This window comes from Zonotrichia albicollis, chromosome 1 (assembly GCF_047830755.1).
Source record: "Zonotrichia albicollis isolate bZonAlb1 chromosome 1, bZonAlb1.hap1, whole genome shotgun sequence".
NCBI classification, from domain to species: domain Eukaryota; kingdom Metazoa; phylum Chordata; class Aves; order Passeriformes; family Passerellidae; genus Zonotrichia; species Zonotrichia albicollis.
Genome location: NC_133819.1, coordinates 75,459,248 through 75,483,100, shown reverse-complemented (window position 1 = coordinate 75,483,100; position 23,853 = coordinate 75,459,248). Strand labels below are relative to the sequence as shown.

The following is a 23,853-nucleotide window of genomic DNA, read 5'->3' as shown; positions in this document are numbered from 1 at the left end:
GTCTGTTGTCATCAATGCATAAGAAATATTCCAATGGAAGTTGCATATACTTCTCTTTGTTCTCTGTGTGATTATTCTGTTCTAAAGACAGAAAAATGATGAAAGAACTAAAACATTTTAGGCATTTTATGCATGATGGTGGTTGCATTTAGGCTACTTAACCTGGCATATTGAGGAGTCTGTTTTGGCATTTCACTGAAAAATGTAACCCTCTGTGGGAGATCATCTCCAGCACTACTTTGTACTAAGACTACTTATCAGACTAAGCTTGTAAGTTTATGACAATAGCACAAAAGGCAGTTTAAGTGAAAAAAGAAATAGAAAATACATAGATTTTACAAAACAAGACCTCCATCAAGCTGGAATGGCTTTATGTTTGTTTGGGTTTTTTTTCCTTGGAACATCCACTTGACATTTTTCTGTATTCATTTTTACTTCTTTTTCTAAGCTTATTTGTTCTTAACTCTGGAGAGACCCCATTCAAAATCGATTTAAGTTTGCTCAGAATGATCACTAAATCTAACAGTATTTCCTTGGGAGTTACTAAATTTATCTTGGTCCTTAGCAATCACAAGTAAGTTTTCTGCTAGAGATTGAGTTAGTCTTGTAAATTCCAAGTTTTCCCAACTGCTTCTTCTCCTTTGCAGTGAATCATAACAGAGTGGTTCTGAGTGGCAGAAAAGAGATCCTTGGTGAGATTGGCAATAAAAATTACTTTTCCCTTGAGCCTCTTCTAAGGTCCCAAAGCCTTGAACTCCCCAGTGAGAGATGTCTGCCATATTAGTCAGTCCCATGGACCCAGAACTTTGGTCAACAAGCACAGTTGACTTCACAGAGGATGAAGAGGTGCATAATTAGGAAATGCCCAGCACTTCAGTGCCTCAGTTCACTCATAGAGGAAGGAAAATCTGCAGAAGTATCACTGAAAGGAATTCTGAGCTCCCTCTCGTCTCTCACTTTGTTTTTTGATGCTCAACCAGTATGGCATATCCTACTGCCTGCCAATCAGCACTTGTGCCCATTATTGGACCTATATTATTTGTATATCCAGCTGAATCCTGGTCTCTACGGGTTATTTTCTTGTTGTACTTTCTCTAAACTGTACACATCAATGTCACTCATCTAGAAATATCAAGGAAGCTAACAACTTAATCAGCACCTTTTGTATGGGACAACTCCAAGGCATTTTCTGTGTCAGTTAGCTCCTTCCACCACGCTAGGGTAGGAGTATCCATGCTGCATCCAGGTGTAACATGGAGTTGGTGGTCAGAGACAAAGATGACACACACTCAATGGTCCCTGTGACAAACAGCCTCGAGTTTATTCCCTCAGCTCCTTTTAAAGGAGCTCCAATTTCCTTCGCTTACACATGTGATTGGTTGAGGTCTTAGCACCATCCAGCTCTCTGGCCTGTGATACGTCTGCATTTAGGGCTGAATGACATTGGCTGAGTGTCCCTGTGTAGATTTGAATCCAACCTATCCTTGCCCACCCAGGGACTGCAATGCTACATCCAGGTTTTCCAAATATGGACCTGTAATACCAGCAATAGCCATCAAATTCTAGGAGACTTCTCATAACCTTCTTTTCCTCCTCTGTGTCTTTGGGAATCAACTTTATTAACTACTTTTATGTATTGTATGAATGCTCGAAATTCCCAATAGTTTTGTGAAATTTCTTGTTTATTATGTCAACTACATGAATTTCTGTGATCTGTAAATCCATGTACGTAAATTTTTAAACACATGTTGCTAAAGAATTACAGGGCTCTTGGATTCACCAGTGAACAAACCGGAAAGCATGGGAAAGTCTCATTCTGAAAACAAAGGCTCTGTCTCTCTCTCTTTAGTGGCTATGACTTAGGGGATGTAAAAACCTAGGGTGAGAGAAGGAGAGGGTGATACCTTTTTGGTTGATTTTCTGGACTTTCTGCTCTTCCAAATTACTGTAGTGGTACTGTGACATGGTGATACTGAGCACTTGTCTCTATGAGAGCATTCTGTAAGGTGACTTCTATTATACTTCTTTCTGCTTTCTGTTACTGAAGAAAAAAAAAAACCAGCTAAAAAAAACAAAAAAAAAACCAAAAAAACAAAAACAAACCCACAAAACCAAAACAAATTTAAAACCCCACAGACAAACAAACAACAACAAAAACCCCCAACCCTCCAAAATACAGAAATAAACTTGTTTCTATGTGGAGTATATAATTCTTAAGATATTTTTGTGTCTTCAAGGAAGAGGAATTTCTCACACCCTGTTCCTGTTTTCTTGCCTTTGCTAGTAGCCTCTTTGAAGTCACACTGGTATCCTTTGATGTGTCCAGCTCCAGGTCTTGACAACTTATAAACTTAGTCAACTCCAGGGGTATATACCTTGCATGTATCAGTTCGTGCTTGAGGATAGATTTTCATTTTTCTCTCCTCTGTCATTTCACTTCACTGTGCGATATTCAGGCTTCTGATGACAATTTACAAGATTGCTGAAAGATGTCCTGCACTGTACAAGATGAAGTTTGGTGTACAATTTCTATAAGTCAGAAAAGTTTATTGTATATTTTCTTCTATTTTGGTTTTGTTTGGGTGTCACTCCTCCCTTCTCCCCTAGTCATTTCTCTTCAGGGACAGGGGATTTTATTCTCCTTTTGCTTTTTCCTCTATCTTATCTTGAGGTAATGTCTTAAAGTTGTGGAAATTGAATTCAAAGACTAATGGATTCTTGTGTACTTTCACTTTCCCAGGAACAGGTTGAGAACATAGACTCCATAACTCTTTTGTTTTCACCTCCAAAAGATACAAAACCGAAATATTAATTCTTATGTAATGAAATTATACACTAATGCCCTGTATCTGCATGACATCCATGTAAATAGCTGCTACATATTTGGAGGTTATTTTGACATTCCTGTGACACTAAAGTTTTTCATTTTCAACAGAGTGTCACAGACCTGATGCACATCTCACAGCAAGCTACTCAGGTGCTTGTTTGGAACCACAATCACACAGACATTCCTTCCCCTCCAGAAAGAGGAGTTCAGTGTGAAAGAAACTTGAGAAACATCCTTGGGGCTGGCAGAAGAGTATGGTAGAAGGACTAAACAAAGAATAATAAAAAATATTTTTTTATAAATAATCTGAAAGTCAACATAGTAAAAAGATAATCAGGAGTGTGTTCTTATGTCTGGCTGAAGGATCTCTGAGGTTGAATCCTCTTTATTATTTTTATGGTAAGAGATAAGTGACTCAATAGTCCACATAACATTGTCAATGTGTATCATAAGTTTCATTATAAAAAGATATGAAAAATGGCTCATTAACAGCGAGACAAAACCTTGAAACATTATTATTTTGTAGGTGGTTTTTTTTTTTTTTGAAACATCTGTAGGTGTTGATTTTCTTTAAAGGCAACATTAAAAAATGGAAATGCTATGGATAATGTGCTTCCTATATTGTCAAAAATGTTTCTCCTTTTCCATAAATTTGAGGTTTTATATACTTCTTTTTTTACAAAATGTGGATAAACCCTTCAACTTTGTTAGATCACGTGGTCCACTTATATTCCTTTTTTCTGTGTTGGGAAAAAATAAGTGCATTGGAAAACCATATCCAGCAAATATATTAAAAAAAATTTAGTTGCTAATAGTCATTAGGACTGTAGGAAATATGCAAATGTACACACTTATTTGAAGGACTAGAACATTAACAACTTTAATAAAATACTAGTTAGACTTTTTTTTTGTTTCTTGGTTCCCTTTATTTACAAGAAATTATCAGTAATGTATCTGATTTTTCTTATTGTCTCAAAGCTCCAAAATAAGATTAGTATATAATAACCTTCCTTTTATTATTGATGATAGCTTAATTATCCAATTTCTTTGAAGGTATATTAAAATTTGTTTTCATATCTGCCAGAATAAACTTTAATAGTTCCTTAGATCCCTAGGCATCGATCTGTTCAGTATTTTCAGTGGTCATATGTTCATGTAAGAAGGTATGTGTGAGTGAGCTTCACCACGAAACTGTATTATTCTGCCATGTAGCAATACAAATTGTGAGTCAGAGTGCATTTATAAATAATCACCTTTTCAAAATAGTCCTTTCTGCCTTCTACACTGCATTTCCATTGCAGGACCCCTCTCTCCATATCGTTCTTGCCCGGTACATTGCAACCACTAATCTGATATAAGAAGATGCATTCAAAAATGAAATGTTGCACAATGCAAATTTTCCTTTGTTCAGAAAGATTGGACAGTTCTTTATGATTGACAAACTACATAAGTAGTCTTTTTATAAATTCTAATTTATTTAATAAAAATACAAAAATATAAATATACATATATAAAAATATCAGGATGAATCAACACACAGACATTTTTAACTCAATAAATATGGCAGTAATATTAATCTTTTTAAAGTATATTTTTGAGATTAAGTTACAATGCAGATGCACACTATCCAACATAGTAGGAAAGGTAAAGCAAAGCAATTTAAAAATATGGAGTTTCCATGTAATTATCAAAGGCGCAAAAAGCCTTTTATTGTCTTTTCATTCCCTATAAAACCCTTTCATGAGAGGTTTCTAGGCATAGAAGGTTGGTTGCAGTATTTTTTTAAAATGTCAATCATTCATATTCATTCACGTTGACTTATTGATTAAGCAAACCCTTACTAAGACAACACCTATTTTTTGTAAATATTTTATTCCCAAGTAAGAGAGTAGGCCACTTTATTTATCTAGGAACATAGACATGAATTCCACTAACACTGACCAAGTCACAGATGACTTTCTCAGTCTCGATCACTGTCCTCTCCACCGTACATATCTGCTAGCTTTTTAAACCGCGGTCCCCAGTCACTGAGGTAATCGTAGTCTTGGTTGCCTTCTGTGGTAAGTGATTCCAGGGAGCTGAGAGAATTTGCTATGGAATCATTTCCTTCGTAGGCATACGTTGCTAATGAATCATAAGGAGGGGCAGCTGGGTCTGAATCATTTTCCTTTAGCCTTCTATGAATAAAATCTTGAACATCGATGTTCTCCCAAAGAGGTGCAGTCCGCCTTATCTGAAATATTGTTTCTGGGATAACATCTCTTCTCATCTTACTTTCCTCCCTTGCTTCTGGATTTCTCAGTGTGCCAATGTCAAAAGCCTGTGTGTCTTCTTCCCCACCTCCTTCATCGTTGTAGGTCACAATATTGTCCCGAACATCATCTTTTGAGATGATCAAGGGTTCTTTCTTCCTCTGTCTCTTGACAGCCGTAAACAAGACAACTAATACTAAAAGGAAAAAAAAAGTGAATGAAGGAACAATGCAGTGATAAACCTTATATCCAAGTTAATAAGGGAAAGTATCAATGATTTGATAGCAATCAAAAACTTATTCCTTTTTTAAACCTAAGGGAGAAATTATTATAATATTTTATATTTTAAATAAATTTGCAACTACGCTGAAGTTGAAAAGTAAACAATACCATACAATATTGTCCTACTGATTTTGATTTTCTTTTTCTAAGTAGCACCTTTCTGGCAGTCACTAAGGGTCCTTTCATTAAATGTATTTGAACCTCCTCGGCAAAAGGTATTCACACTCTTGAAAGCTAGTGATTTAAGTATTCCCAAGTGTCTAATTTCACTTTTGAATATGGGATCTACAGGTCCCTCTGAAAATAAGAACCTCAAGACCTTAAGCTATCAATATAATTGACAAAACTACTTTTGCTTCAATGACTGCAAGAATTGAAATCCAGTCTTTGTTACTAAATGTTTCTTCTGAAAAAACATGATTCCCTTAGTTTATGAAACTCGAGTTGAATAACTCTTCTGAAGAGGTAAGGATTGATGCAAAAATGAAGCTCTCTAAGGGGAGATAAAAAAATGAAGTTAGGATTTTTTAAATACATTCTGATGTCTAAATTGTATTGATTTCAGTAGCAATTCAATGCTTAAGTGCATGTAAAAATCCGACTCTCTCTCCAGCAGCTGGAGTAAATAGGAGAGGCCAGAAAGATCATCTGTCAAGGAGACACAAGAGTGATTGCTGAACCATAAATTACAACTGTGCTGAATAGTTAAGTTGAGTCCTAAGAGCTAAGTTTTTACTCTGAATCATCTGAATATTGGTGAATAAAAACTAAGGTTTGACATGTTGCAGGTGGGGGGAGTGGAATAGAGATCTTCCACATGCTATGATATTATGTTGTGAATCTAAAATTAATAGAAATATATTCCATTCAGTATTCTTTGGGTTTTCTTCCTTTTACCTGTACAGAGGCTCTTCTTTTCATAATAATAGATTAGAAACTACACACTTTAGTAAGTTTAAGAATTTCATGTAGAGAAAAGGGCAGATCACTGAGAGGTTATTGTAAAGTGAGTTTCAAAGGCTGGTACTTAATATGTCTCACCTATGTTGGGCATGTTGGCACCAGTTTACTATTATAACACACAAGCTTGTTGAAAAATTAAATAGGATGCTGAGTATCACACTAGCTGTAGACTAAAAATTCTGTTTAGATACTCCACAGCCACATATTTCTTTGAATTCAAATACGTCAGAGGTGCTAAGCAGAGCAGGGCCTCTAACCCTGGGGCTGAGACAAGAAGTGGTCAAACTTGTTCTGCACAGCAATGGTCCCTGATCCTCTTCTGAGTCTCATACTTTGTTGCTGTGGCCCCAAGGGTCATTTAACTTTGATAAGTCCAAACTTTAGTACAGATTTGTTCAATCTGTACTCAAGCATTGCAGCCAATCAGAGCAATGTGTTCATTCTGAGCAAGCAAGGGCATGTATTTCACGCTCCTTTTTCTCCTGCTCTTGTCAGGGCATGCAGGATGGCTTTAAGATGCCGAGCTTGTTGACATGATGATACGAGCTGTGCAAGGTGAAGAGCTAGGTCTGGCAGAATTTGAACTATAGTTTTCTCATGAGAATGGTGCCTTTCAAGTTCTGCCTCTTGGCAGAATATCAGCAGATTCCCTGACTATGCCTGGACAACATCCTGGGGAATCCAAGGGGGCTGATGCTAAAACCAGGCCAGTAGCAATTCCTGAATCTAAGCAGTTTATCAGTTTGCTAGAGCTCAAGTATTTTCCCTCCCTTAATCACAGTACAGATATGTTTTATAGATATTGCCCTTCCTCTAATACCTATAGCAAATATTAGGAGGATCACAGAATTATCTTGAATCTAGGGGAAAAACTGAAAAAAAGAAAAATATATCCCCTTATAATTATATAAACTAACACCTGTAGCTTCCCGCTGACCCCTCGGCAAGCTATGTTTGCTAGAACAGGTGGAAAAGGAAAGAGCTTTTCTGCAGAGTTTTACTGGAAAGTAGAGGTGATACTTTTCTTGTAAAACATGCAAGTTGAAATTTTTATGTTCTTAACACCAGATAATGAGCTAACATTTATTCTTCCTTCATATATATCCACATCTTTCTAATGTTTCTACCTTCCAAACACTTGTCTGACTTCTGTTCTTATACTTATTTAATCAGCAGTTCTCACTATCACTTGCAAGAAATTGAGTATTTCTATCCTATGCTTTTGAGCTAAATATTTTCTGTACAGGAAAAATCCAAATCTTTCATCATTAAATTGCTAATATAATTAATAACATTGTTGCAAAACTTAGCATAGCCTCAGAAATAGGATTTTAAAGTTCTGGATCTAAATGAAGGTATGATTATGGTATGAACATTACTCAAATGAGCATGGTAACTAAAACTGACCCTGTATTTTCAATTGCATTTAATCTGAATGGCACAGTGTCACTCTTCTCATGCAATCTTCTAAAGAATAATGATGATATTTTTCTAGAGGGTCATGTGAATAAGGGTTTTAAGAGTATCAAGACTCTTAAAGTGACTAGCTCTTTGTCTGGTCAAGGAAGCATCTTGTCACAGGTACCTACTTAGCAGGATGATGATGCAGAGGAGAATGGCCACCAGAGCCCCTGTGCTGAGGCCGGCAGGGAGCAGCAAGGCCTCGGCGCTGCAGGACTGCATGTTGCCCCGGCTGTCACAGGCGCACACGCGGATGGTCAGCGTGCCCGTGCTGCTCTGGATCGGGTAGTCGTTGTCAAATATGATGATGGGCAGAAGATAGGTACTCGTCTTACTACGGCTGTATCCATTTCTTCTGGTCATAATTCCTGCTGTGTTATCTAGAATGGAAAGGCAGAATCAATAAGTGTTTCTGAATTAAGTTTTATGTGATATTGGGGAGGGAGATGTTAGGGTCAGCAGTTACCTTTGTTGTCTACAACAGAGAAATTTGGATGAACAGCAAATTCTGGCACCAACTCAAAGAAAAATTTGTGTCCTCGAGGAGGCTGATCTTTGTCGATTGCACTCACAGTCTGTATGAGCTATAAAGAAAAGAGTATTTCATGCTATTTTAGAAATCTTGTGTTTCAATTCTCTGCTTTTCATGTCCCATAAAAATCCAATGACTCTCTATCTGAAGACAAAAACTGATGTCCTAAGCCAAATGTTTCCCAAATAAATACAGTAGAGGTTACAGTAAACAAATTATTTTATGGTTTAAACACATAAGAAAGGATGAAAAAGGATCCAGTCCTCACTGCAGAACAGCCATGTGCTTTGATTTGTACTCAGTATCTTGCAGTGATACTGAAACATTTGCCCTTCTGAATAAGCCATAAACCTCCTGTGGCTTCATGTAGCAATGACAGAGAGTGCTGTGTAAACCAGTTGTTAAGTGGGTCTAATTCTCAATCCACCTCATCTGCTCCTGGCGATAAATTGGAGTACTGCACTGGCAGGATTCTCAATTCTCCTAGGGTAATAAAAAGAGAAGCTTTACTCCCTCCTAAATTGAAACCTCTGGCTGTGGAGCTTAATAGCTGCCCTAACAAGGCCACTCAAGCCCAGCTGGGAAGGAGTGATAATAGTGCCAGAATAGGGTCAGAGCAGAGTGGGCTGAAAAAAAGGAGAAGCTTCAGCAGTACCTCTGGATTGCATAAGCTTTCCTGTTGCATCAAAACGTGCAAATGTGTGTACTCACTTTTACGTAGATACACATAAATGCTAAAAATTTGACTTTTTTTAATCTATCTTCTGCTGGACTGACAGAGAGGCTAAAGCAAACAGCTACAGAACTGAGGAAGGAAAAGTTACATGGGAACAACTGTGGTTTATGATTTGACTTGCAACATTTAACACCATGCCACACTGCATGAGTCACAGGAACTCCAGAAAGGTCTGTGAGTGGCTGTTCTGTCATTTGCCCTTCCTGGTGGGTGTCACATGAGAGAGTAAACCACAGTCCATAAACCTTGGCTTGCAAGCACAGGCTTGCGTTCAATCACAAGATGACAAAACTGGTAGCATGAGAATAGGAGTCTCAACTGAGGATGCTGTAACTCAGTACAGGTACATTACTATGCCACTTAAAGGCAGAATGAGTTCAGCAGCTAAACATTTTTCTTTCAAAGCCAAGAGAGAGCCAATGACTGTCTTGAGTCTTCAGGTGTTTCCAGTGTTCAGGGTGTCTTTAAATCCCACAGATATCAAAGCCATTTGTTAACAAAGACTCTGTTTTTCTTTTATTTCCAGAGAAGGTGCTGATTGACTTCTTCCAGAAATACAGTAATTGAAAAGTAGCACTAATATGATGTGTAAACTTTGTTGCTATCAAATAAGGAATTATTCTATCATATATACTGTCTTGGAACATTGACCTTAATGAGACTTGGGGATACAGTTAAATTTTTGAAGGTATGTAGTATCTCACAGAATTAATCATTTTATTAAAGTGGTTTTTTGCTGTTATCATTCAGAAACTTGCTACTGCTAGTGCTGCACTGGGCCACGAATATTTGACCCATTTTTTCTAGTTAACTTTGGATAATTTGATTGCAGTTAAAAATATTGAATTATAATTTTAAAAACCCCAAAACAAAAAAGCCCAAAATACAAAACAGAAACAGTTGGGGGGTCTGTGTTTAGCTCATTCACTTTCCAACAGCTCCTTCCAAAAAAAAGCACAAAATATTTTTTATAATTTCTTTTTATTTTTGAGGTATATTGAGGAACTTGAATGGTAATTTTTAAACATCAGCCTTGCACAAAAGGATGTGACTATGCTCAAAGCAGGATAATGCAGTTTTTCTAAGTGTTGTTAGAGTAATAACCACATATACTACATATACTACTTTCACTTTTAAAGCATTTAATGTTCACTGATCTTTTGATTTTTTTCAATAATTTTTAGCGGTTTCACAAGATTAATCAAATCCTTGTTTATGGTGAAGTATCCTGTTTAGAGTGCTTTTACATTACATTTTATGTCGATAACTTTCCAATGTTCAATTGCTTTTGTCTTTCCTGTAATCTGGCTCTGGAAGTGTTAGTACAGAAAGCAAGACCAGGATTGGGTTTAATTTTAGTTTTCCACAGTTTAAAAATACTGCTAAAAAACCACCCAAATTTTTTTGATTGGGCTGCAACATCAAATTTAAATGAGAAAATTTTTCTTTCACATTAGCACAAGTTTGAAAATACAGAATAGAAAAGTACCAGAGAGAAGACAGAATTAGAGTAAGTGACAACATTTGTGTGGTTTACAATTACTTGCTGAAAAACTCAAAGAGAAAATGTCCTGCTGCAGTAACTATCAAAAATTGTAATTGAGTATCTTGGGTCTTTTTGAGATGTAATCATTCGGTGTTTGTAAGATTTGAATCCCTTCATGTGCAAATCACATGGAGAAATACAATTTTACCAGGCACAGAGGAACCTAATTACAATAAATAATTATTGTTGAGGGTAAAGCTGAGGGTAAAAACCCAACCTCATTACCTGATCTAACTGTTGGCAACATGAATTGAGAACCAGCTGTTTGCCTAGCAGAGAAAAATGAGAGATTAAAAGAACAATGAGAAACCATGATTGCAGGTGAATTGTTCCAAATGATGAACAGGTGAAAGGAAATTAGAAATCTTATCTAATTAAGGATTTTTCTTTTTCACTTTTACAGCTGTAAATAAAAGACAATGCTGTCAGTGATAATCACCACAGAAAGTAGTCTGGCAATTTTTAAGTATCTCATTTATATGAAGAAAAGTTAGTATTCTTTTGTGTACATTTTGTGATTTCATTTCAGTAATATAATCACCCTTTTTGATTCACTTAGGGACATTGAGGTATGATCACTCTTCATCAGGAATTTAGAGCAAGTCCTGATGCTGTAAGATTTATGACAGAAGAGTTATTTCAAGAAAATTATTTTTACTCAAATATATTTCAAGCAGATCAAGGTTGGAGAAAATAAAACCATTCTCATTATTTTCTTTCTTTCTTTCATACTTTCCCATGTGAATGAGCATATTTTTTGAAAATACAGCAGTATTGTCACTATTTTGAGAGCTGCCTATGCATGTGCGTGAGCACTTCTGTGTATTTAAAAAAAAACAGTGTCATACTCTTGAGTGGATCTTAATGGGTCAATTCAAGTTTTTAGGGTCACTTTTCTTTGAAGATAATGAAAATTAAAACATAGGCATTGACATCAAGTTTTTTTACATTCAGGACAAGATATTTGTAGCAGTTTGACAATGTGAAATAAGTAGCAAGAAGAATTATTCCCAATGGAAACTTTTCTTAATGATCTTGGGACCAGTGCTCATTTAGCCATGCTGTTTAGCAGTGCTCTGACAATGACTGATGTCTTGGGAAAAGTGTTCTTTAATATCTTTATCAATGACATAGGCAGTAAGACCAAGTGTATCCTCAGCAAGTTTGCAGAAGACACGAGGCTGAGTGGTGTGGTTGACACAACAGAAGGAAGGGATCCTGTCCAGAGAGACCTGGGAAATCTTGAGAAATAAATCTATGAGAATCTCACAAAGTTCAACAAGTCCAAGCACAAGGTGCTGCACGAGGGCTTAGGACAATCCTAGACAAGAGCACCGAATGGGAGAAGATGTCATTGACAGCATCTTTGCAGAGAAGCACTTGAGGGTTCTGGTGGATGAAAAGCAGGACATGAGCCAACAAAGACCCCAGAAGGTCAACTGTATCGTGGGCTGCATCAGAAGAGGGGCAGCCAGTAGGTCATGGGAAGTGATTCTACTGCTCTACTCTTCCCTTGTGAGATCCCACCTGGAGGGCTGAATTCAGGTCTGGAGTCCTAACCATAATAGAGATGTGAGCCAGCTGGGGTGAGTCCAAAGTAGGGGAACTAAGATGGTTAGGGGTATGGAGCATGTGTTATATAGAGACAGGCTGAGACAGTTGTGGTTATTCAGTGTGGAGAGGAGAAGGCTCTAGAGAGATCTTATTGTCATCCTCCAGTACTTTAAGAGGTCTTATAAAAGAGTGGAAGATTGACTTCTTACACAGGCAGATTGGGATAGGACAAAGGAGAAAGATTTTTAAGTAAAAGAGGAAAGATTTAGGTTAGATGTTAGAAAGGAATTCTTCACTCAAAGGACAGTGAAACACTAAACCAAGTTTCCCAGGGGCACTGTGAATGATGCATCTCTGGAAGTGTTCCAAGTGAGGATGGATGGAGCCCTGAGTGACCCAACCAGTCTAATGGGTCATATTCCTGGTCATGGCCAAGGCAGTTGGAGCAAGGTGGTCTTTGAGGTCCTTTTCAATTCAAACCATTGTATGATTCCATGATTCTATTTGTTTCTTTCATGATGAAGACAGAGATTTTGCTAAAGGGTTTGGACCTATTTTCCACTGAAATATTTTTTTTCAAACATGGAAATACTTCAATTACAATCCTGTTTCATATTGTTTGGTTTTTTTGACCTGGATGCTGTGATTTTATGACTTGCACCGCAGTCAAAACTATGATTGTAGTTTATGTTCAGGCTATTTTACAGTTATTCGTACTCATGTCTGAAAAAGTGGTTGGGGGTGAGTGGACGGCCTAAAAACAGATTCCTTCTATGTATCTCATACATCCTTAGGCAAAGGCTGCACTTCAAGATGTTTTAAAGACAGCAAGCAAGTAGAAGCTAGCTGGGGGAATTCTGAAATAGGAAGGGTCTCTGTGCACTTCAGAGCATGCTGTTAGCGTTCCTGAGGCTGCACTTGTACACACAGAGAGCTGCACAAGTAGAAGGTTTTGGTTGTAGGCTCAGCCTTGGGAATGCCTATAAAAGAAATGTAGGAACCATTAAAGCAAATGCTTTGCTTTATAGCACAGAGGTCAGCACCATCTGGACACTTTTAAGACAGGCTTTTCAGTGTGTGCTGGCTTGCATGTCATGCAAATAAATGGCTGTGGCACCTTGGCTCCAGGGTGTACTCTTTAAAAACTACAGCCACGTTTCGAAAAGTTCCTTGGAGAAATATGAACAAGATGAGGTCCATGGGTGGGCACATGCAATATATTTTCAGGTTAAACATTTCTACTAATAAAACGAAACCTGAGACAAATAAAATGTTTGCAAAGAAGTTTGCTGCTGCTTCTTTTCAAAACAGTAATGTATTGTTGGTTGTTATTTCTACACCTTTTTCTTTTTCAAAATTCTTTCTTTCAAAATTCACTATATATGGTGAAAAGTAATATCACTTTCACAGAAATTTAAAGATGGTCTGTGTTGTAGATCATCTTTCTGAAGTTTAAATACAGCATGATTGTCATATAAAAATTGCACTTCCAGTCACAAAGACTACTAGAGAAAGACATTGTTAAGGTACAGATACAGTAGCAGCTTCTGAATTTTTGTTGTTTCTGTATGTAACAGAAGAGAGGAGCAGGCTTTTAATCCACTTGAAGCATTTGGGCTTTCATTTTTTGTTATATCATGCTCTTAGTTAAACCTGGTCATTGTACAACAGAGAAATAAAAGTAATAAAAGACTTAAAAGCATCTCTAAGCACCTGAGAAAGAAATTTCTAGGAGCTATTAGTGTTGGTTTTTGTCTAACATTTTTTAAGTGATATAGAAGAGAACAGAAATTCTGTATCTCAGAGCACTGGATTTCTTGAAAGTTGTTGAACTTCTTTGGTGCTGCAAATGTTTCTCTAGGAATCTGGTAAGACCTCACCACTTTGTCTGCAATAAACTATGGGGAGAAAAAATCCTGTGAGAGAGACAATGTATGGCAATCATGAGAACAATATGTGCAAACTTTATGGGGAAACAATGGAAGAACAGATTTTTTTCTCCTATCCTTTCTTCCTCTTACCCCTTTTCCTGCCTGTATGATCTGGTAGGGTCAAACACTAGCTAACCTTGAATGTATTACTAACAGCAAGCATAAATAAGCATCACAGAGGTTAAGTAAAAGACGCGATGGTATGGCCCATAGGAGTGTTTCAAAACCAATCCAGCTGTCCGTGGATGTCCATCTTGCCATTATGCGGCCTGAGTGATCACACTTGTACAGACACAATTCTAGGCTATACCCCTGTAAGGTGCTAGCTGCAGAAAACAGCCTCCATCACACATGTGAAAGCTTGAATAGATGCCTGTCACTGCACAAAACTTCACATTCAGTAATGCAAACCAGTTTGGTTTCCAGAGCTTGGCTCTGTTCCACAAATGTGTTGGCAGTTTTAAGCAGGACTGAATGCTTATCAAAATTTGGAAAACTCTCACTTTAATTCTTACTTAAAAAGAAAGACTGTTAGCATGGGTCTCTCACTAAAATAAGCCAAAAGGTGTCTACCTAGTGAAGCACCTACAATGTATATAAAGACATGACTGATAATTAGCAATGCAAGCTTGAGAAAAAGTGATCTCTCTCTGCTTCATTTTAAAAAGAGAGGGAGGGTATGGAGAGTAATGAAAAGAAAAATCAGCCAGGTCTCTGAAGGAGGAAACAAACTTTCTACGTTCTGTTGTCTGAAAACCTGTGAATGGCAGGAAAGAGAATTGCATCAGTGGGGAAAAGTAGTGACCCAGGTTGTTTTCTTGATGAATGTTGAAATTAGCTAAATTTTTGCCAAAAATAAACTTTGCAATAAACTATGGAGCTAAACTTTTACCAACAAGTTATTCAGTTAAATCAGTCTCCTTCTCAAGTATATCTGCCTGGTTTCCATGGAGAGTACTCATCCTCTAATCCAGCTAAAAAGATCCAATTAATTCCTGTGACAAGGGCATGAGAGACCTTGTGCCAAAGCCTTCCCCACAACAGTCCCTGGGGCTTCAGGATTAGGGGTTTCTAAATTGCACGAGAGGATGTCTGCTGTCCCTACTTTTCTTTAGCCTATGTACTAGCCAATGAAATAAGATTCTCGTGTTGACAAAAGTGTTTCAGCCTAATGAACACACATTTTTATTAACCTTTTATGATAAGGTTTATCCCCAGTCATACCATTGTTGCTTGGAGACAAAAGAGTAGGAGACACTGTAGGACTTTCTTTCCTCTGACCCTCCTAAGGCTATCTGAAAACCACGAGTGAAGCATCTAATATCTGTTGATGCTGAGAATGAATACTGTTGCCTGGTGGCAGAGAAACAATATTTGATCATTCTGATGCTTCCTGATGTACCTGAGACTTAGAAAGGAGTGTGACTAATAGCTAGTCCTGGGTTAAAAAAAAAACCAAAAAAAACCAAAAAAAAAAAACCTAAATATATTTATTTTCTCAGCCTGATTCTTTTGTTATGGCACCAGATGAAGAAGTAGTGCTGTGATGGGTCAAGAAGCAATAATGTTTATAATCAAAAAGCTGGTTTAGGTGATCTCTAGAATAGGTTGGAATAGTACTAAATGAACACAATGAACACGTTTCCATTTTTTTTATACTATACAGGGACTGCTAGACATGAGCAGTACAGGTTCTCTGGAACTTAGCACACTTGGCCAAAACATTCAAGTTCATATTTCTATATTCATTGCTGTTTTAAGCACCAAAATAAAAGTACTCTCATGTATTGAACGTAGTCTCTCTTCTGAAATACTAAGTCAATTATGTATAAATGTTCAGATACAAACTCAGGTGCCTCTCTTGAAGACCTCAGCTGTTAAGAAATAGAAAACAAAATGAATCTCTCATTTTTTTTGTAGCTACACTTTGTGCACACTCTATTTCTAGTATTTTTGTGGGATTTTCCAATGAGGGAAAATAATTGCTGAAATTACATTAGTAAATTAGATATGTAGGAGGTCTGGAAAACAACACACATACCTATTGAATGGGTCTCTGTCATATCTGCTATTAGGTAAGTACAGAATTTACCAGAAAGGTAAATGATATTTCATACATCCATGGGTATTTCACCAAGTATGCTAGACTAGATGGAAATTGGATTAAGGAAATTGACAACCAGTCTGCCTGGCTGAACTTCTTCAAATATATGACAAAACCTGTGTTTGCTGGTTGGCAAAATTGTACAAGATTAATTTCAATTAGATCTTAATTCCTAGACTTTCAAAACATTCTTTGTGTTATGCAAATAAAATACATTACTCACCTTTCTACAAGTCATCACATTGAGATCTTAAAATTTATTTACCTCAATTTTGTCTTGTGCAATGAGACATTGTTACACTAACAGAATTTAGGTTCTACGGCATCTGTTTGAATTTAATAGCTAGAATTATCTGAATGCATTCAGCTTAAAAGTCATAAAGTAAAACTCTGTGGGTCTAAAAGCCAAAAGCTTGGAGAATTTTTCGGTAAACTTGAACTGTACTCTTAAGTGGCAATTTATGTCACTGGTTAAGACAGGACGATGTGATTATAAACCTTAGTTGTTGTGAAAAGCACTCTCTTTTCATTTTTCTGGCATGATAATTCCTTCCAGTTTTAATTTAATTCATCACTTCCTTTGAAGTGTATATTCATCTATTTATATAATTTACATGAAAAAGAGTAAAACAGTCTTTAAAAAAAGAATAAAAAAATTGTCAAATACCTCTTCAAAGGGAAGTGATTTTTTTAATCAAGGTATCCTCTTCCATCCTAACCTATTTTGCCTGAATTCTGATATTATGTTTAATGAATGAAAAATAAATAGAATTTTATGAAGGCTTCCTATAATCTATTGTGTCCTTTTTTTTTCTCAATTTTTTATTTCTTTTTCTATCTGTTAAAAAATTTATAAACCATCACTTGAATTGGATCAGAATTGAGCAAGAACACGTGTTCTTGCTCTGCATAGGGTTCTGCAATACCTGAAAATCTAAACTCATCTTACATACCATCTATGCTACCTTGAGTGAGGCCTCTGTGACTTAAATAAACACTGGTAAAAAATCAGGTAAAACATGAGCATGGTTCCTGATGCCTATCCATATCTCCCATCTTCATAAAGTCCTTGAATATTGCGTGGTCACTGTGCTCTAAAGAAAAACAAAATATTATACATTCTATCCTTTCCACATATTTTCCATGAAGCCAGACTGTTTTGGCTGGATGATGACAGCCTAAAGCTGGTGAGACACGAGGATAGAACTAAGCTCCTCTTAGGGCTTCATCCTGGCTTGGCTCTCCTGGAGTAGAAATCCACTCATGTTTGTGTAAGTGGAAATAAAGATCTCAACATTTTTCTTCCAGTCAAAAATTAATCAGTCTAGAGAAGAGGCTCATGTGTGAGCCATTTTAGACAGATAATCTTAGAGTACCCTATCTGTTACAAAATCCAATTCTTTGGTAAACCCTGTAAAGAAAAAATCTTTCTTCACAAGATTTTAACAGAAGGACTGACTGGCATTAGCATAAATAGATGATGTCGTGAAGGCAGCAATATTAAGACATTTTTGTAATATGCTGGCTCTGAGTTCTCTTGGTTTATCTACTTACTTGATTATCACTTTGTTTTATCCTCAACTTTTTTTTTTCTTGTCTCTTAGAATTTTACAGAATTCTGAGGCAGTTTAGAAAGGGATAGACATGATCTTTGACCAGACTCAACACAATGCCAGACTGAGTTATAACCTACAATGATTGCCCTTTATTTTTGAAAAAGCTTGGTTTACACACCTTCTTATCTGAGACTTAATAAAAATTTTCCTGCCTCATGTGCTTGAAGGTGTTGCTACATTAACTAAGCTACATTAACTACATTAAATAAAGATCCAGAAATAAATGTAATAGTTGTACAGCAAAAGCATTTTGTATCATTCTGCAAACCCATTTCTGAAAAATATTTTCTGGTATTATAAATGAAAAACCACCTTAAAGTATCATTTTTTTATTATATCCTATGCTATTGTACTAGGATATTATCTTTCATCTTTTATGTCCTTTTTGGAATCAACTTGTATTTTGTTGCAGAAGATAGGAAATTAGGAGGCTGGGTTGGTCTACTGCTGTTCAAACTAATATGTTGAATTCTTCATGATGGCAATGCAGGATAGTTTCCTTACAAGTCCTTTGGTAATATCAGTATTGGTTTACCTGTCCTGCTTTTGCATTTTCACAAACAAATGTTTCATAGTAGTTGGCAAACTCTGGTGCATGATCATTTATGTCTAAAATCCGTATGAAGACAGGTATTTGGCTACTTTGTTTAGGGTTATCTGAAAAAAAGAAAAAAATATTACAATACAAAGAGATATGTATATGAAAAAAATCCAATACTTTTTTTCCAAAAGATATTAGAAATATTCAATTTTCTTGATTATAGTAAAACAATTTTATTTCATCTTCTGATGATATACATTACATATACATGAAAGCCCTAACTGAAACAAGTTTTTCTATTATTTTATATATATGTGTATATATAATATAAAGTATGCTCAAATTTGTTTGCATTAAAAACAGATCACTGAGTTGTTAGGGAGTTGTCTTATTTATATCAGTTAAAAAAATAATTAATTGCAAATGTTGTTCCATGAGGCTGAGCTGTTAAGAACATTTACCTTTTCAAATCAATACAGCAGTAAAAGAGTGTCAATGAGCAACTCTACCACAACAACAACACACAATCACACACGAAATCATAAAAAACCCAAATCAAAGTTTTCCTTTCTCTCCTAACTGTTAAAAACAAAATAATAAAATTATTTATGCAGGATATGATCATCAATCAATCTTCCCAAACCTCCAAATTCAAGGTATTGCCAGAGAGGATTCTCACACTATGCATATTGAAAATGTAGAATATTTTTAACCAAACAATGAAAAGTATTTTAGAGAAAAAGGTAAAAGCTATAAATCTCTCTGAAAATGGGGATATGATTCATCTCTCCACATTACCCAACTCCCAGACTCTTAAGCACATTGACTCCAGGGGAATCTATAGGAGAATAAAGGAAGGCAGAAAAGTTTTTCCCTAAAATGATACATTTTCCCCTTTGATGACTGTTGCCTCAGAAAAAAAGGTAGGCAAGACACATCTAGCCTGAAAGTATCTAAGAGAATAGTAAAGAATCCAGGTGAAAGATTAATCCCACAGTTTATTTCATATATGGAGGGCAAAAAATTTCCCTAGTCTTGACTTCAAACAGAGCCATTTTCTGAGATAAGTTGCATCAGTTGAGGTAAAGCATAATTTTTTTTCTCATTTACAAAGGTTATTCTGACAATGTATTTGTATGTCAGGGGCATTTTTTCTCCTCTTCCCCAAAGATTTTCCTGAAGACTTAGCTTGGGATAGAGTCAGTGCATCACACCTGCACCAAATTATTTGATGTGAATTCTCAAGGAACCAGTTAACTTATCTAATTTATATTGTACATGGCTTTATTGAGCCTGAGAGTTCCTAAATATCTTTGTGAAAAATGGGCAAAACATAACTTAAAATATAAATTGGACTTCTATATGTATGTCTATCAATAATATCTGGATAAGGACAAAACTAATAAAAAAAGGTAAGTCATAGAACCTGTAGAATTTAATTATTTTTTCAGTTCAAATATTCTTCTGAGATAAATTTTATCTTCATCTTACTGATTTCAGTTGCTATGACGGTGATGTTGTGCCAGGGAGTTTCTTCTCGGTCAAGTGGCTTCGAGAGGAATAAGGATCCATTTCCTGAATAGATGTTGAATATTCTGTCAAGGTCAGTGTGTCGATCTACAGAATATCTGTCAAGATACAGTAAAATTGAGCATCACAATCTCCCATTGCAGTCTCCAGTTTTGCTCACAGCCACCTCTAAAAGTTTTCCAGTTTTAACTGTGCATAATCAAGAATGTTTTCTTTCCAAATAACCTAAGTTTTCCCTTAACTACCTGCATGCTACAAATACTTAGAAACAATTTTAAGACTAGTGATGATGATGAAGACAAAATTTTATGTGGGTGGTTTTTAGATTAATAATTGAAATTACATTTTAGCTCCTAAAGTGAATTTTGGACTAATAACTAAAAGTGAACTTTTTTAGGTAAGATTTTTTGCAAATTAATTGTTTCTGAGAGAATTCTGTCACCAAAGGACACATATTACAGACACAAGAAAGTATCAATTTAAAAAAATCTATTTTTGAGGTGTCACAAGGACCACAAACACGAGAGAAAAATCTTTCAATTACTTGTTCTTTAATACAAAACTTCTTAAAATCTTGTTTTGTGATACTTGTTTTTGCTTTGTTCTTACCCAGTGAGAAAAAACTTGAGTTACAGCTGTTTTCTAATCAGCCTAGTAGCTGGCAGTCATTATCAGGTTAAACTGAGATTTTATACATATTTTTCTTTAAAGTATTTTATTTTCCTCCTCTTCCCACACCTCCTACCTCAACACATACTGCTGTAGGACATAGAAAGCTTGTTCAGAAATGCAGAGATCAATTTTCATAATCACTTGCATGGTAAATAGACAAACTTAAGTGCCTTGTTTGTCACTGCAGATAATAATAGCAGATTGATAACAATTACAGCAATTTCACAGCACTGAACTCTTACGTCTAATTGTTATTACTTTCTTGCAATCATTTCTTATTCAATATACTGTGATCATTAAATAGTTAAATTATGGAACATGGATGTTATGTACAGAAGTGTGACTGTCATCAAGCATCAGGGAGCACAGAAATACAAAATTTTGAATGTTTTAGATAGTATAAAAGAATAATTTTATGAACAGCTTGGTGAAACTACTAAAACATGCTGGCAATTAAGTGCTGACATCTTATTTCTTTTTACCTGGTTCCTGTAGACTGCTCTTAAAAAGCATTCTCTGCACCGCTCATTGTGCTAATTGTATTTGCCTTCACAAGCTCGCATAGACATTTCTCTTGTACACTTTCCAACAGCACCCATGTGCTTAATTACCCAAACAGCCTCTTTCTACCTTGCACTCTCATCGTTCTCTGTTGACCCACATCTAAAGAATTTTATATTGTATAATGGCTTACTTTATTGCGTTCTTTGCTATATCTGGGTCTTGGGCGACAACCTGCCCAATAATGCTTCCTTCCTTGGCATCTTCGTCTACCTCTATTAAATACCAGGGTCTGCTGAACACTGGAGGTTCATCAATGTCTTCAACAGAGATTTTGACAAAAGCCGTGTCTTTGAATGGCCCCAGCTGAAGAAAACGAGGATCAGGATGAGTGTTGCTTGCTTCTACTTTTAGGGTATATAACACCTTGTTTTCAAAATCCAGATGCTGAGGAGCAAATAATAATAATAATAAAGAAAATTACATCACCTTAAGAAAAATGTGGGTAAGTTTTATAGTCTAAATCAAAAAGTGAAACATTTTTAGGAGCAAAAGCTCAAAATTTTACTCCATCTTGGAGAAGATGGAATATATTAGATCTTATTCTAGACACTAAAATTAAGGATTATTATAGGATAGCAAGGCAGTTATGATCCCTCTGCCTATTAATTGTTCAGGTTCCTGAAAAAACAGGAGGCTTTGACTTATGTAAAAATATAGAAACATAGAAGTTTTACTCAGTCCACAACAAGGAGTTGTGTAAAGTCTTATTTGTCTCATCACATTGGCTGTAAAAAGAGCAATTATCCCAGTTCTTAAATTACCTCTGTCCTATTTATCTTTTACTTTCTTTTACCCATTACCATCTACAGTTTGGCACTAGGAACAAACCAGACTTGTTCCTGGTCTCCACGTTCCTCAGTAAAAAGAAAATCTGTGAAGTTTGATTTTCAATCCATATGACATTTACATCATGCACATCCATATATGTATATGTAGGTAGACCTTCATAGATACATATAAACAAACAAGTATATGTGTTTCCAAATATGTTTATAGATTGGTATTTTATTCATAGGTAGTTATCAATTAATGTTACTGATATATTTAAAAACATTAAAATCAATAAAAGGGTTCAGAGTTTAAGAGGCTGATTTCTGAAAAGCAACCAATAATGTTGTCAAACATGGGATTATGAATTAAACTTCTGTAAATATCTTTGCTCTTTGGAGTTTCACTGACATAATTTGTAACAACTGAAGTATCACCAAAACTAGACTTAAAGCAAGATAGATTTTAGGTACTAGGGATAACTGGCTGTTGAACAGATTAGAGAGGGAGAGTTTAATCTCAGACGTGCAAATTCATCAAGGTCCAGGTAAGCCTACCACTCTTGTAAGTCTTAGCACAGCAATCAGCTGATAAACCCCACTGTGAACTGAACCTCTCCAAGTTTTCACAGCCCTAATTTGAAAGTACTGTGTGTGAGAGTCTATATATTGAACAGACAGCAGCCCCTGAAATATTGCTTTATGTGAAGTGACATGCCAGTAAATTTCCCTTGAGACTTGAAAATAACAGATACCTGCTGAAGAAAGAGAAGAACAAAACTAATACAACAGCTCCTTGGCAGCCTGCCCCCTTGTGAGATCTACCCTCCCTTCCCCTGGAAAAAGAAAAATAACCGAAACACCTGAAGAGCTAAGTACATATAAAAGAGAGGGAGAAAAAGTAAACCTTTTTGACAGTTATAATCCCTTCCTGTGTGTCCTTGTCAGTGATGATATCAAACATGTCTGATCCATCCCCATTGGAGATGCTATACTCAATCTCTGCATTTTCTCCCACATCGGGGTCATTGGCTTTAATTCTGCCAAGAGGAGTCCCAGGTGGTGCAGATTCAGGAGAGCTGAACTGGTAGGAGCCTAGAAGAGCAAAATCAAACATTTATTGTTTTGAGAAATATTTTTTTTCTGAATAGAAATTATCTTCAATTTCAACTAGATTTTTTAAAGTAACTTGAAGTTCCAAACACTTTAAGAAGAATGCCACTAGTCATCACACTAAACTTTAAAACAAGATTTGGATTTGATTGACACTCTCAAAATATTCAAGTTATTCTTCAAAGCCCTATAACGCTTCTTTTTTTTCTTCAGTATTAAGGGACAGTGAGGTACCAGTTCTTACCCTGATTATTAGCACTATATATATTTTTTTATCTAGAAATGTTCCTAGATATATTTAAAAATAGGAAAGGATTTTGTTTTTTGTTCTCTCAAGGTTGTTTTCAAACAAGAGTTGTAGAAATCAGTGAGGATTTTGGAAAGAGACTAAAATAGAATAACCTTTTCTTTTAATTACTTTGAAATATATTCCAGTAAGTGTTCTGTTTGAAAATAATAAATTCATTTGTTATTGATAATACATGGTAAAGAGTCATGGTAAAGGGCATCTGGACACATGTTCATGTTAATTGCTATTTTTATTTTTATAATCAGTTTTCTATAAAGAAATCCAATTACACAGACCCTTTATGCTTGCTTGTGTGTATGAAAAGTGAATCCAAACGTACTTTCTGACAACTTTTTTTTTTTAATCTAATTTTAAAGACATGCTGTAGCAGAAAAACTATTAATTTCTTCACCAAGAAGAAGGAGACATAGAAGATGTTTCCTCACTAGCAAGACACACAAAAAAAAAATCAAATTCAGCATTTTCTGTTATTTGCTACCAAGAAAATGTAAAAAAATCCAAACACATCTGATGAGTTCATATTTTGCACATAACATGCCAAAATCTAATGCT

General features: G+C 35.9%; 1 protein-coding gene across 3 annotated transcripts in view; it reads right to left on the bottom strand.

The window, feature by feature from the left end:
• Positions 1 to 3,355: 3,355 nt before the first annotated feature.
• The window catches only part of CDH9 (cadherin 9), a 98,106-nt gene continuing 77,608 nt past the window's right edge, over positions 3,356 to 23,853 (bottom strand). For 2 of the 3 annotated variants that reach the window (XM_026799812.2, XM_005481654.4), the window contains 7 exons: positions 22,786 to 22,973; positions 21,242 to 21,495; positions 19,837 to 19,973; positions 18,340 to 18,461; positions 8,252 to 8,369; positions 7,914 to 8,165; positions 3,356 to 5,275 (listed from right to left, as the gene is read on the bottom strand). In XM_026799812.2, coding sequence (XP_026655613.2) covers positions 4,788 to 5,275; positions 7,914 to 8,165; positions 8,252 to 8,369; positions 18,340 to 18,461; positions 19,837 to 19,973; positions 21,242 to 21,495; positions 22,786 to 22,973 — 1,559 coding nt within the window. In that variant the 3' untranslated portion in view covers positions 3,356 to 4,787. The remainder of the gene's footprint in view (positions 5,276 to 7,913; positions 8,166 to 8,251; positions 8,370 to 18,339; positions 18,462 to 19,836; positions 19,974 to 21,241; positions 21,496 to 22,785; positions 22,974 to 23,853) is intronic. The other variant, XM_005481655.4, reaches the window with a different exon arrangement.